At 44.4% G+C, this 15050-nt stretch overlaps 2 protein-coding genes across 3 annotated transcripts; one reads left to right on the top strand and one right to left on the bottom strand.

Annotated features, from left to right (window-relative positions):
* Positions 1 to 2242: 2242 nt before the first annotated feature.
* On the bottom strand, positions 2243 to 11186 carry dctn4 (dynactin 4). 2 transcript variants are annotated; one of them, XM_040173854.2, is made up of 14 exons: positions 10810 to 11186; positions 10077 to 10147; positions 9758 to 9936; positions 9521 to 9564; positions 9034 to 9141; positions 8310 to 8330; positions 7663 to 7736; positions 6771 to 6883; positions 6584 to 6693; positions 6417 to 6490; positions 6036 to 6090; positions 5568 to 5675; positions 3860 to 3957; positions 2243 to 3758 (listed from the first exon to the last, which is right to left on the bottom strand). In XM_040173854.2, exons 1-14 carry the CDS (start codon positions 10942 to 10944, stop codon positions 3527 to 3529), a joined length of 1422 nt encoding a protein of 473 aa, XP_040029788.1. In that variant the 5' UTR covers positions 10945 to 11186; the 3' UTR covers positions 2243 to 3526. The 2 variants fall into 2 exon arrangements, with proteins under 2 accessions (XP_040029788.1, XP_040029789.1); XM_040173855.2 differs by lacking the exon at positions 8310 to 8330.
* On the top strand, positions 11053 to 15000 carry gpx3 (glutathione peroxidase 3). The gene is made up of 5 exons (XM_040172831.2): positions 11053 to 12065; positions 13406 to 13553; positions 13650 to 13767; positions 14126 to 14225; positions 14487 to 15000. Exons 1-5 carry the CDS (start codon positions 11994 to 11996, stop codon positions 14697 to 14699), a joined length of 651 nt encoding a protein of 216 aa, XP_040028765.2. The 5' UTR covers positions 11053 to 11993; the 3' UTR covers positions 14700 to 15000.
* The last annotated feature ends 50 nt before the right edge of the window (positions 15001 to 15050 follow it).

Here is a 15050-nt window from a genome sequence, read left to right as displayed (position 1 = left end):
CTAATCCTGATTAAGACTGATTACATATCTCCTCTGGTCTCACCATTGAGTGGGAAAATGGCAGACTTCCAGTCCTCCTGTGGCTCCAGCCATTTGCCCCCAGGAAACCAATCTGTGGCACTGGCCTTGGTCTCGGGGTGCTGACACACTTAAGCCCTAACACACGTAATGCACCCGGTGGGCAATTGAGCAAATAAATGAAAGCAATGAGAGGACCCGCAGCCTGCGCGTCTGAGGGGGGCTCAGAGGGGGTGTCGAGGGTCAGCTGTTTTCTCAGAACAATCTTTTTCAACCAGGCGTCCAAAGTCAACATTCCAGCCAACCTACGGCCGTCTGAAAGTGGACTGAATAAAAGCGAGAGGAAATGGAGAGAAAATTACAAAAGGAGCATCGCACCGAACCCCATCTGAGAAGCTAATGTTTCTCAGGTTTGGCTCTCCCAGGTTTTTGAAGCCCACATTCCGACAGTTTTTAATCAGAGTAGAGATCACGCATTTAACCAGATGATGGTCTGCTGAGCATAAAAATCATTATCATCATTCAAATCAGCATTAATCAGCACCTCCAAACCTATTGCTCAACCTAAAAAAGTGAAGATTATTGTGCGTTTACCACTGAAGCCCCAAAACAGGAGATGTCGAAACTATGATCAAATAGACCCCTCTAAGGATTGAAGGTCCAGCACCAAAAAGGATGCATTTTTAAAAATTAAACTAGGCAGGAGTTTGCATTTCATTTAATATTTGTGCCCTGGACAGATCTCATGCAGAATGCACATATGCTCATATGTACTGTAGCGTTGCACAGCTGATCCAAGTGAGGGGAAATAATACAATGACAAATGATATTTGTCCATGCTTCTAGATGCCATGTTTTTATGAGATGAAGGGAATTTACTGCCTCGTTGGGGTGCAGTTTTTCTCCTCTTCTATTCGTTTGTGTCACGATTCTTCTTTGGCGGCGGTACTTGCGGTTTTTGGGTGATGATGTAACTGTGGAAACGTCCCGGGCGCAGTCAAACTTGTAATTCAGTGAGGAATTTGTCTTCTGGTCAAGGCTGGCTGGGCCCGTCTTTATAAATAAAGATGTTTGTCTTCAAAAGAGGGAAAACCGAGGAGGGGGAAGGACCTCAAATCGCTTTATTAACCCACTTAGTTACTTACTAAACTGCTGGACACCCATGATATTAATTTCTAATCCTTTTAATACGGTCGCAGGTCAGATTCATGCTCTGTTTACATCATCAGCTCTTACAAATTAGAACACAATGTTGCTGAGCATGAAATAATTGGAGCCTTGAACCAAGAAAATATTCATACATCTGAGTTTGTCCTCCAGACGGTGTTTTTTGGGGATCATTCAAGGCCATATGCAACCCAGCCATTTTACAACAAGTCTCACTTGTTTATCTGAAATCAAATCATGGCAAAGGCTATACCTATACCTATACCTATAATAAGTATAAGTATCAATTTCATCTATTTTTTTAAACTACAAGTTATTATTATTATTATATCTGAGGCAGGAAGCAACCAGAGAGTAACAGAGCAGACTGCTGTGCACAGTCTGCTGCTGCTGCTGCTGCTGCTGCCATCCTCGGCTGTGCTTGAAGTGGGAGTCTGGGAGGCTTCAGTGGTACGGACGCGCCCCATGTGTGCTTTATTACCTCATATACTGCGGTGATGTATTGCTCTAAACACTGGCCGCTCTTCTGAGCTGTTTATATCTGATGAAGATAAAAGAAAATCATGGCTTTATTACCAGACGGAGTAGGTCTGTTTACACAGAAGACAGGACTGGATGGCGGATCTGGTCGCCCTATCCAGAGGCAATAAACTGTCCCACGTGTGCAAAGCGGTATCTGTTGGAACGCACATTCCAGTAGTAGCTACTCAGCCAGGTAGACATTTTATCCTCACGACTCACAGCTTGATATAAACTAATAGTGAGCTTTGTTTGGATTATTATTTCAATGTTTCTGTCTGGATCTCTGTCAAATCATTACTAGAATCAGGCACAGTGTTTCGGCTTGTAGGACAATTGAAGATCATACATTGCTTAGGTTCTCTTCCATAAGATTATCAAAAAACGGTATGCCTGCAGCGCCCTCCTGGGGTGAGAGTGAAAACCACACAAGGCCCAGGGACAGTTTGACAGATATTGTGGGATTTATTTATGATTAAAGCTCCCAAATGCCTTGAAAGTTATGTCAGTCCACAAGATTAAAGAGTCAAGAGTGCTGTACAGTATCACGTGATTTTATTAGCCTGTACTGTAAGTTTAACTGTGCTGTAAGGCTGTTTTACAAACACACAATATATACTGGCGGCGAGGTCAGTGAGCTCTACAAACCAGGAAGATACATTTCTAAATCTGAAAAAAAAATGATAGTGTTGTCAAAGATTGAAATAGTGAACACTTTGTACTGTGATGTGATCTGCAGCGCTGGTTACGGTTTGACTTGAGACAATAGTAAAACGTTCAGAAAACGGGAGAGGATCCCGTGTGCCATATCTGCTATAGCTGAAGCATGCGAGTTAATAAGATATTACTGTCTGCAGAAATGGATATGCACGAGGATACACAAGCTGAAAACACAGGCATGCGTTTTCTGCCCGGTGAGGACTTATTGGGACTAAATCTCAAATATGATTTCTGATTCGGACCATCGGCCATTTATTCTCTACCCGGTAGAGTCTACCGTTTTATACACGTTAAACAAGCTCAACTTCAACTTGAACTGATGTTCTCCACATATAAGAATATTGTACACAAAAAAAGAAATCCACGGCTGACCCTTTGAATAAGACAAATACTTTGCCATTCAAAAAAAACAGCAGGGTGAGAAAACATTTTTAAAACAGGGTTTAAATCAAATCTCATAATTCTTTTAATCAGTAATTGTATGTACACTGCCGTTAAAGTTTGGGTATTTTCAACACAACGGTTTCCTCGGCTGGCATGTAACACTGTAGAGACACCGACTAAACGGGGTCAAGTATTCCAACACTTCTTTTAAGGCCAAACATATTTCCAAAGAAAACAATAGATTTGATGACTAAATTACACTGAATAAAGATGGAAAGAGGAAACACATCAACAGAAGAGGCGAATCCAAACGTCGGAATGTGAATACATAAGGTTCCACATGAGGCTCTGTCACACACTAGAACTGCTTTTTAATGTCCGACGGTGTAGTGTTTGGGCCGAGGAGAGCGAGGATGCAACCGAATACAGTGTACAGTCACATTTCCATGAACAAAAAAAAAAAAAAAACAGAAATTAAACTTTACGGCCGGTCAGCCATGGTTGCATGTAGTTTCACAAAGTGGGCAATCATGCGATCGCTGCGGTCTCCACCCGATGGCTACAACTCCGGAAACAGCTGTATGCCGAGCAGACCACAGATGGGTCTTACGTATCGATAAGCAAAATCAGAAATCACGTTTAAATTAAATTCATCCCACAGAAATCCTTCAAAGAACTCAACACTAGGACTGTTTGATGGCCACCGGAGCAGTCGTGTTCAGGGAGCGAGCGGGCCCAGCCTCAGCTCCACGTGGTGAGTCAGCCAAATGGACTCGGCGGGGGCGGGGGCGGCGGCGGCTCCCCCCTCCTCGCTCGGCCTGACGGGGGCCGCGAGGTTGCGGAAGTCGTGTCGGATCTTAAATGACACGGTGACATCCGCGTCCTCTTCTTTCTGAGGGATCACTTTGATGAAGAAACCAATCTTGTTGGATTTCCTGAAGGCAACAACACTGTGGAAAGAGCGGAGGGATCAGGCCGAGCGTTACCTCACACTATCAATCCACTACGTGTGTGTGTGTGTATGTGTGTGTGTGTGTGTGTGTTTACTTACTCGGGGTCGTCCTGAAAGTCCTGGGGTTCAGCCAGTTCGTCATACTCTGCAGCGGCGTCTTTTCCTGCCAAGACCAGTTGTTTGCCGGGAACCACGACCTAAAACAACAAAAACAGTTTGAAAAGGGCAACATTTTAAAGTTCTGGATGAGTAAAGTTAGCTTTGAAATGTCACAGCTTCTCTGTTTTTTAAGTATGCCAATGCCATTTGTGCGTTTTGAGCAACAACAACCCCCAACTAAAACATTTGTGTTGCTTAATGTAGCTTCACTTGTGATGTTCGTCCCTCACTGTGCGGAATGATCAACGTGCAGTTTGTCACCAGGGGGAAGTTTTAAAATCAATTTGTTAAATCTGACTTCAAGAGCCAGTATTTGCATATTTACATCTGCGTATCTTTTTCAAAGATGGAAAAGAGACAAATTTAACAGGGTGATATATATTCTCTAATGTCATCACACATGTCTGGAGTAAAGAAGGCTTTCACATTTTTCTAAATATTTATATTAATGTGGCTATTGTTTTACAGAACACATTGGAAAGATTATGCATTATTATTATCAAATGTATTGATTTAATAATTCTGATTACTACAATCTAAAAAGGTCCAATGTAGAGAGTGAGATGTCTTATGGTTACTGTAAAACGCTCGATCTCAGGAGAAATGCGTACAGCCAGTATTCAGAAACGGTGGTATTTAATCATACGGGCGTGACGCCGCAGATAGAAGCGAGTCCGTGTCTGGCCTGCAATGATGCTGTGAAGACGACGACAGCGTAGAGGCGGAAGAACTAAAGCCGCTGATCAATCATAGCAGACTGGCTTTATGGAGAGGGGCGCTATAATAGGAGGGTGAGATTTTGATGTCCACGACTGTTGTAGTAAGAAACCCAAATACAAGTTTAAACCTTAAAAATGAGCTCAAGATTTGGTTCACGCCACCCTCCGGGTGATGGAGCATCAGATCGAGAAGGATGACCGGAGTGCACTCGCGGGAGTAAATGGGTCATGAAGACGCTGCGTGTCGACCGGGAACAGTCCGGCCCATGACTTCATCGCAGGAGAGACAAACAGCCCGTGGTCCCCGAAAGCGTTTGCCGCGGCAACGCTGCGCTTGTAACAGCTGACAGATGGAAGTAGAAACAGAGCCCAACTGCTCTGCATTCAAGGCGACGGTAAGGCTCCCCGCTCCATACGGAAAAGGCGGCGTGAATGAGCGGGCCACCTCGCGCGCAGGAATACTGCTTGATATAATATGGAATATTTATGAGCGGGCAGGTGGTGACGACTGGCGCAATCTGTGACTGTGCACATTTCGTGCACTTTGTTTTTGAGCCATGATGCTCTCTTTAAAGCTTCATTCAGTGACACTTGGCCACCATGTGGTGCAGAATTGCTCCTAAAACAGGTGGAGAAACACACAACCCGTACATATCATCGCCTAATAATAATCTGCAGCCTGCAAAATCATCTTCCTACCGAAAGGTTTCTGACCAGCTGACACATTTAGGTTCAATGTTCACTGGGCTTTCAGCTCAGTCTAAAAATATCTGGGCTGCAGAGTTGTGGGATCATTTTTAATAATTTGTCCAGAGAGATTCACTCCGGCTAGAATTCACATCACCACTTTTTAAATCATAGAGTCAATGTCAGAAAGTGTCGCGTATTTAACCCAACGGTCTGATCCTTTTTATTTTGCTGTTAAATACCTTAGCTGTGCTGTTGATGTCATCAGGATCGTCGTCCTCACAAGGAGCCAATGTGACGTGGGTGATGTTCTCCACTGGGTTGGTCAGAGTCAGCAGCACTTGGCTTTCCTAGAAAGACGAGATGATTAAGTTCACTTAGAAAAGCACTGGTCTTGTTAATATCTCTAAAAGAGCACAATAAAATGCATAATTTAACTCAATAAACATATGAGAATCAAGTGTTGTCGTGTTGGTTTTTTTTAGATAAACTGTGCCGACCGCGTCTTGAAACAATATACCCCACAGGTTTCGGGTTAATAACCGGGACAGCAGACAATAGGGGAAAAAAAATAAGGAATTAGTCTCCTTAACGTTAGTTAGTGGTGAGTTAGCTGGGTTTCACTGCACTGACTGCTACAGACCCAACAGTAAATAGAGTAAGTACACGGCGAGACAACACACAACACATTCCAACCAGTGCACACAGACCTTCATGTTCCGGAGATTTGGAATGGACATAATTCTCACTTCAGGGATATAACTCCTGCGGGAGGAAGGATCACTACAGTTACACTCAGACTTACTAACTGCGTTCAACAACATCCACCACCAGTTAAAACACAAGAGACCATCAACTCCTGATGAGCCCATGAGAAACACATGCTATTTGTGCCGCATCGAGTTACTCATTTGTTCGTTTCCATGGACACCATTCTAGATGTGTGTTTTATAGGGTTATAATCCTTTAGACGTGTTTACGATTAAGATTCTTTTGCATGGATAATTTCCCAAGCCTGAGTTTGAACATAAAATGGTCAGCATCTTCATGAAGACACGCGTTTAGATGGAATCGGATGAGCAAATACTCACACAGCCACTAGCTGTATTTTAAACTTGATCGAAGTAGGATTAAACTCCGGCTTGCTCAAGTTGTGCTCGCATTTCTGGAAAGGAGGAAACAGAGAAAGTAAATTAGTTAAAAATATGATCGGCCTGTCATCAAAAAGGAGAACACGGGTGCGTGAAACCGTGCTGACCCTGCAGCGCAGCGAGCGCTTCATCAGGAGGTGTTTGTGCCTGGGGTGGAGCTGGGACGCCCCCGCGGGCTGGAAGTCAGGCTGCAGCAGCCGCTGCCGCAGCGTGGTCACTGGAAGGACACGAGGAGGCTTAGATTCCACCGCACATCGCTCCTACCGCTTAGCGAGCTCCGAACAAAGCGCTTACCCTCCGGTAGGCTGATGGGCCGGCTGTAACAGTCCTCGGGCAGGGGCTCCACTTCATCAAGGGCCGGGGCAGGTTCGATGGTGATGTCCTTCTGCTCCTCGCCCTCTTTCAGGCTGGGGAAGTGACACAGATACTGCCGTCAGCAACCCGCTCTCATGACGACGCAGTTTAATAACGACACAGTGAGAGTTCCCGTCACAAACACGTACCAACATATCAACATTAAAGGTGACTTTGGACGTTGACATATTAACTGCAAATAGCGGACGTCTGTCTGACATTGCCACAGAACGTTTCACTCCACGTAAAGTAAAGCTTTAGACTTGTTTTGTACTTCCAGTAGTGGGACTTGACACTACTTAAGGTGGAAAGGTAATCTCTATAACATTCCAGCAGCTATGTCACATTTCTTGCATCCTTACTCAGTTGAGAAGAGACGTGTTGTCAGTGGAACCTTTAGGCTACTGAAGGGGAACCTTCTGAGACAAGAGACCGAATCTGCATAATCGTGTCCATCACGTCTGGGCTTGTTCTACGTGTGCGTCTCTTAGATCGGACAGCATACTTTGTCAATACGGTGCCTTTTGTCAGCTACTTTGTTTTCAGACATAAAAGCAGGGTTCTTGAATGCATCCTGGTGCTTTAATATAAAAATGTTGATCGCTCATAACGGCATTACTACAAAGTGAGAAAAACTACGGTGACGAGCAGTTCCGTGTGACGGATTCCCATGTATCTCAGGTGGGGTTTCAAGGCTCTTTTAACGCACACTAAAATGAACGAAACCTTTGCTGATGGATGGTGACAAGTCAATTTTCAGTCACCAATAATATTTTAGAAAGAAAGAAAGAGAAAGCAGTAATTCTCCGTTTATGATACAAAGTCCACTCACGAAAGGCCTGACAGGCTTGATATGGGAGCTCCAGGCCTCTGCCTCTGCAGTCTGGTTCCAAGGCCATATTTTTCCTAAGGGAATTTAGGAGGGAGTTAGTGGGGCGGTGAGGGGGGCGGTGAGGTGGCTAGATCAGACATTCCGCCTAGTGAAAAAAAAATACTGGACAATTTAGGAAATTACACAATCTACAGTCATCTACAGGACTACTTTTAACACAAGCTATTAATCCAAAGACAGTGGGTGTAATACGACAACTAACAACTAAAATGGAAATAAATCGTCTTTGTTATTTTAAATAAACATCAAATAAGCAAACAACATTTCTATATTTATTGTGGTGAGAGACAATAACAGGAGCCTTTTTTGCCCAGGATAGAGAATCAACTCAGACAGACTGAGGGTTCACGACTTAATTAGTATGAAAATATTTAGATCTTGTTCCACAGACTCAAACTAAATCTTCCGTTTCTTCTCTCACTCTTGTCAACACAAAGGCTCCCGTTGTCCGTCTCTCTGCCTCAGTGACCCAAGGAGACATTCATGTGATCTGTGAGGTTACTCAGTTACAGATTAGACATGAAAGGAGATGAAGACAGTGCTACTATAAAGATGAGACTATCCAAGTTGTGAAAAATACAACTCACCACCACATGAATAGTGTGTTGCTTTGGGGAGGGGGGGGGGGCAAAAACCAAAATATCAGAGTGCATATGCAAAGAAAAAAGAGAGAATAAAGAACCAGGTGAAACAAAAGCAATTCAGCAAACATCAGTGGCATTTGGTGGCATGCAACAGCAACAGAAATGCATCAGTGATGGAAAACAACAGCAAGACAGATGTTTTTTGCTACACAACAGGAGAAGGTGCACAACCATGTGCCAACAAGCTAAGAAGCACAAAAACCATGTCCACACGGGGGGAAACTAACTTACACATCTTCAATTGTTGACCTTTCACACAGACTAAGCAGGCTTCTCTTCTTTAGTTTTGACACTTTTTAAATAGGCTTGAAAAACTTTTTGAAAGGAATCAAAAAATCGTTTACACAAATAAATATAATTTTGTGTAGACATGGTGTGAATATTGCGCTTTAACTAAACTGCCAAGCAGCTAGTTATCGGCTCCTGCTTTGGTTCAATGTCTGCTAATCAAACAATATCCCCACGGATAATGAATGTGTCATTGGTAGTGTTATTGAGATTTAGTTATCAAATGGATCTCTTAAATGCAGTTTATCATCGATTCTTCTTCCCGCAGGTTTTGTCACAGCTTAAAGTAAGACGACAGCTTTTCAACGCTGGAAAAGGAACAGCAATGCTATGGAAGTGTGTTTGAAAGGCGCAAATTGGCTCATAGGAAGTAAGGTACCGAGAACGCCAGAGGCATGCACTGTCTCCTCCTGGCCATCTTCTTCCGATCTCTATCCTGCTTCTCTCTGTGGGCCAGCTGCTGGTAATACTCGATCAGCTTGTTGATCTGTAGGAAAACCAAACTTTGCCTTCAGATACTTGTCTCCAACACTTCCCGTATTTAAATTTAAAAAACAAGAGTAACGTATAATAAAAAATACAGTGTTTCTTACGTTAAAGAAAAAAACATTAAAAAAGCTTTCCTTCAATAATTGAAGGTTATAAAATGAAAACTGAACAAAGAAGGTCCTTTCTTTTCCCCCTAACCATCACAATTGTTAAATAAAATGTAAAAAACAGAAATGGGGGATTAAAGAGAAAACTTCTGCCTCTTGGCAGCTATACGTTGGTGTCAGTTATTCACATCTATTCAAAAAGAAGTACTTCATAGTCAGGAAGCATGTGAGAAACTCGTGAGAATAAATGACCACAGGGGGCAAACTCACCCGCTGAGTATGAGGGTTCTCTGGCTCCTGCCATCCGCCGCTGGCTGCAACAAAATTCACCAAAATCACAAGCCATGAGAAACAAATATACAACATAACAGCCCTGTACATGTGCTGAATTAAGGAGTAAGGCTGGACTCAAAGCAGGACTTAGTAAGAAACATCGACCGTTATTTAAAGTTTTGTAAATACTTATGGCCACATTGAGACTTCCATGTTATTTACGTCTGCACCCACCAACGGATTTGTCAGCCATTCCCACATCCCTGGAGGTCCAGCGACAGAAGCCGCAGGCCAAGTAGTAAGCCTTCTTCATGGCCGTCTTGGTGGGATCGTCAGGCAGAGGCGCTGGGATGTTGGTGGCTCGGGTAGACAGCGTGTGCATGCAACACGGGCAGTCAAAACAATTTGCACACCTGCAGAACAGTACAGCACACATAATCAGGAATGGATATTAATTACTTTCATTAGCATCATTTGATGAGGTAGGGAGATCGGAAAATTACAAAGTCAGCAGTGACCTGCTTTACTGACTATATGAGCACCTCGGGCTCACCTGTTCTTTTTCAGCTTAGCCTCCGCTGATGGCATGTTCTCCAGACAGCTTGGACAGTAGTGAGAGTCCACCTGATTACCACCAACAAGACGGGAGTCAGTCAAACGGCGCATACTCATCTTAAACGGAATAGCTTTAATTCAGGAGACAACCTTCGTGTCTTACTGCCTGAGCTGCAATGAAAAGCGATCACGTCAACAATAACAAATCACGGCCTAGTGATCTGAAATCGCAATATGTGAATGTATGTGAAGAGAGAAGAGTATGTGAAAGAGCTAACAGCACTCTGGGTGTGGTGTCCATAACTGTGAGCCACGTTAACATGATGGATTTTGAAACTGAGTGACGTACCCCGGGTGAACTAATGTTGTAATAATAGGATTGTACATGTCGGCCACGTTCTTTATTTTGGGAGCCAGGTAAATACTTAAAACGTATAACTCAAAGTGTAGCAGGCGCTAGCTAGCTAGCTAGCTTGTCCACTCATTTATGCTGCGCTCGAAATGAGGCTAACTCCGGCGGAAGTTAAACTGACGCTCCTAACCAATGAGAGGAGTGGGATTTAGGAAAAACACTTGATTGACAAGCGGCTTAGCCATTCAAAGCGTGAAGTGGTCGGGCTGAGCCCACCTATCTGTCAAAGCTACTAGCAAACCGGCTAACAACAAAGTAGCTGCCGTCTAAATGAAGCTAACAGTTAGCTTGATGACAGTAAGGGAAAACGTTCACGTACCTCGTGAGACACACATTCCAGAGACCGTAGCTCGCTACAATAGCGACAGAAATAAAGTTGAGATAAAGGGGCTCTGATCTTTTTCTCCCCACGAACCAGATAGACAACTCTATCTGGCTGCAGAAGAGACGCCATCTCCGCACAGCTCCGACGAGACGACGGGCTCACTTGCTGCGCCGCCGCTATTGTCGATGTCACCGGTAGTTGTCTGGAACACAATGAGCTCAATGTCGACCTCGTGTGGTCAACACTGCACTTGCCAGCCTAAACCCAGATGTGTACGATAGGTAACGTTACTAACGTTACTTAGGGGACTAATGTTTTTGTTTTTCGTTCTGTATTGGCACATTTGCCGTACGGCAAATGTGTCTCTAAATGACACCAAGGAGAAGATACAATATTTAAACTGCGACAGGTGATGAATTGTTTGAGGAGTCTGTTCAAGTCAAATATCTCAAAATCCATTTCATACCAACTATTTGTGCATTTTCATGTGTTTTAAAAACATATAAAATAATTGTTTTTTGGAATGTACCTCTATTTATCTAATAAGTCAATATCCCTGCTGTGATTTCTTCCTGGAAGTTTACTCCTATATAGCAGGGTAGGTGAACTCGGGATCACGACATAATAACAACATCACATATGGATGTGGCCTTGTGAAAGATAAGTGAACACTGCATGGACTATGACGGGCTCAAGCAGAAGTGGATTGGGCCACTCAGAGGGCACGTGGCCGAGTACCGCCTCACCATGGCAACGGCTGAACCCAGAGAGGAGAAATGGTCCATGGCATCCAAGTATTTCTCCTCCTGTCAGGAACGTGGCGTTAATCGTTGCGTATTTATTTATTCGTCAAAATGTCAACACACTTTTTTTCCTTCCTCAATCTCAGTGAGTGAGACACACACACAGACACATTCAACTATATTCGCTGTATTTTTCTGCAGATTTTTCTTGATTATAGAAAGTGACTTTTAAAGACAGCAGATGAACATAGACGCATTAATCAACGCTCAAACGCTTCCCGTCGTGTACTACGCCGTCACGCCAGCGGAGGGCGTCATCTCAGCCAGCTGTGCGGCTCCCCGCCCCACCTCCTCCCTCAGGAGTCAAACCATCCTGCGGGAGAAGCGGACGGACGCTCACATCGAGTCGCCGCCGTGTCGGGGAAGGACGACGTGATGCGGCCCTTCTTAACGCTGCTGCTGCTCGGCTTGCTGCGACCCTGCGGGGCCGAAACTCCACTCACACAGGTAGGCCACCTGTTGATACACGCGCACACACACACACGCACGCACGCACGGCGTGTATCCAGTTAGACAGACGTGACGCACATAAACTAAAAGCAGAAGACGTCAGCGTTCACACCGGCGCTTTATCAACCTCAAACGAGCTGATAACTGATTGAGATCTATGACGTAACCTGAATTGTAAACTAGTTGTCCCCCGCACGCGCGTTCTGTCGTAAATTGACTTTTATTTTGGAAACAAGTGGTAGGAAATAATGTAATAGACTTGTATTTAGCAACAGCTGTCATGTCTCATGGGCATGGCAGGTATTGTCCCAACAATACCAGACCGAATTTGAGTTAGTAATCCACATTAGGAAAGGTCTAACCCCTTTTTTCTTTCTACATTGCGATGCATTGACTTCATCTAATGCTTTAAATAATGGCAAATGATGGTCTCTAATGCAAAGCGACGTGCATGCAAGAGCAAACATTATCAGTAGGACGTCACAGACAGCCTTCAACCCCTCGTTCACACACAGCAAAGTATTCTCACACACACGGGTCAAAAAATAGCAAAGAAATACTAATAATAACCGCATGCAGTGGACACAGTAGAACAACAATGACAAAAATGAGCAACTCTATCAGTAGCGGCAATGCGACTAGTAATATTGACGTAGTCAGGTAAGACCACGGCAGGAACAACCGCGTTCCAGATATAACCACCAAAAACAGAAAACTGTGAGGCGAGGAAGCACAAAGACTACAGGGGAAGGAATAAAGTTAGGAAGCAATCCAGTGGAGTAACGTTGTACGAGCCCCTTTTAAGATACAATGAATTGGGGCTTTGTGATTGAGGAAAGGGATTTTAAAACTTGCATATTGATTTTACAAGCGCCAAGTAGCAGAGACGGGAGGGATGGGATTCAGTTTCTGTAGCGTTCTGCATCAACAGAGGAGATATTTGTGGCAGATGTGCTGCTCTGTTGACCCAAAGTCTTTAAGTGGGGCAGATGTCAGTGGCCTCGCTCACGTAACAAAACACGTGTAATCTATGGAGGGGGAGAAGGTAGCAGCTGTCCTATTTGGTTACATTGCCTTGGAGACACCAAGGTCACGCCGACAGTACAACTGTTTCGTTAATAATCGGGCCGTTTCAACATTTCTCAGTGCGTTTATAAATAGCATTCGGTTCTACAGGAATATATTTGGGACTCAACTAACACGTTGTCATCTACTTGTTTTGAAAATGACTACCCACCGATAATGAAACAAACTGAAACGAGGCCCACCTTTGGCTATAGAGTCTGTACGCGCCAACATACATAACCTGTGGTTACCGCTCCCCCTCTCCTCCCCAGCGGTGTGAATTCACAGACGGCACCATTTACAACTACCATGCAAAGACTCTAAACGAGAGTTACACTGTGAACTTCAGTGACCTCAAGGGCAGGAGTGTCCTCTTCATCAACGTGGCCACGTACTGAGGTTACACCTTCCAGTACGCGGGTAAGAATCCGTTGGACCGGCAGCACTGTTTTGTGTTGAAGTAAATCTTCTCCATCTCAATACATTTTCCCCTTTTTTCTCCTTTTCCTTCGTCAGAACTGAATGCACTACACGAGCAGATGAAGCCACTGGGCCTAACTATTCTGGGCTTTCCCTGCAACCAGTTTGGGAAGCAAGAACCGGGGCAACCCCACGAAATTCTGCCCGGTCTAAAGTGAGCAATGTGGGGATGTCGAAACCTGAGAAACCCTTACGTTGGAGTCAATAGCTGCCCACAACAGTTTACATTGTAAACGCGCTGTAACATTAGAGCCTTCGAAGGGGGAGAGAGGAATTTGCTTAAATCCTCTCAATCAACAGAGCTTCATTAAAACGGGAAAACACAATTTGCCAATACGGCCGGCCTCCCTATCTACTCATTGAATGACTGTCTTACGTTCCGTAGAGCGAAGCCACGGCAACATACTTTAGTTTTTTAATTTCCTCACCTCCTAGTGAATGTAGGGCAGCTGCCCGAGCCACTAAGCGCTCAGACGCATGTCCACTGATAAGCTGCCCTCTTTGGATTCCAGGCATGTCCGACCAGGCAATGGATTTGTTCCAAACTTCCCGCTGTTTGAGAAAGGAGATGTGAATGGAAAAGACGAGCAAGAGGTTTTCACTTTCCTTAAGGTACGTCGTTGTCTTTGTGTGTGATACAGATGCCAACAGAGGTGGCCTCTTTCTCCCTGAAGCCTCGTATTCCAGCTGTGCACACACAGATTACTCATTAGCTGTAAAATGCTATAAATGGCTCGTTGATTTTGGACACTCTCCATTAACGTTCTCACTAAGTTTATTACAATAGAGAATATGGGGTTACTTTTTTACAACTCAAGGCAAGTACATATTTTCTAACATCACTCGTTAATAACGCTGTTCTCTGCCACGCAGAGCTCCTGCCCTCCAGTCGGAGACCTCCTCGGAGACCCCGCCAGATTGTTCTGGGGGCCCATGAAACTCAGCGACATCAAGTGGAACTTCGAAAAGTTCCTGGTGGGTCCGGACGGGAAGCCGGTGATGAGGTGGCACCCGAGCGTCAGCGTCTCTGAGGTCAAAGCGGACATCCACAAACATCTGATCCAGCTGTACACGCAGCAGTTGTGATTCATCACACTGTATTTTTCCCATTTAACGGGAGTATCAGTAATGAGATTGTGATGTAAAACAGTCGGGAGTAATGTTAACGGATCGTGACACTCGAAGATGGCATGTTGAATGAAGAAGAGGCTTGAAAACAGGAACTCTGTGGTGCCTCTTCGGAGTCTGGGGGGTTCAGGGCAGCTCTTCAGTGCATTCGAGCCGTCCTGCGATCCCACAGCTTCATGTCATCTTCTCAGCCCAGGACCTGTTAGCCATTGCACCCTAAATGTTAATTACCTGTAATAAATCATGGAGAACATACAAATGTGAGAAAATTTCTTTTTTTTTTTAAATCAAGAAGCAACCAATGGAAAA

This window comes from Gasterosteus aculeatus, chromosome 4, assembly GCF_964276395.1.
Source record: "Gasterosteus aculeatus chromosome 4, fGasAcu3.hap1.1, whole genome shotgun sequence".
Classification (NCBI taxonomy): domain Eukaryota; kingdom Metazoa; phylum Chordata; class Actinopteri; order Perciformes; family Gasterosteidae; genus Gasterosteus; species Gasterosteus aculeatus.
The sequence above is the reverse complement of the archived record's forward strand: the minus strand, read 5'-3'. Positions and strand labels throughout refer to the sequence as shown.

Excerpts from the sequence above, each read along its gene's own strand:
- dctn4 (XM_040173854.2), bottom strand. The coding sequence starts at position 10,944 with ATGGCGTCTCTTCTGCAGCCAGATAGAGTTGTCTATCTGGTTCGTGGG. Across the intron at positions 9,565-9,757 it reads AATGGCTGACAAATCCGTTG|CCAGCGGCGGATGGCAGGAG; the intron begins GTGGGTGCAGAC and ends ATTTTGTTGCAG. Across the intron at positions 9,142-9,520 it reads AGAACCCTCATACTCAGCGG|ATCAACAAGCTGATCGAGTA; the intron begins GTGAGTTTGCCC and ends GTTTTCCTACAG.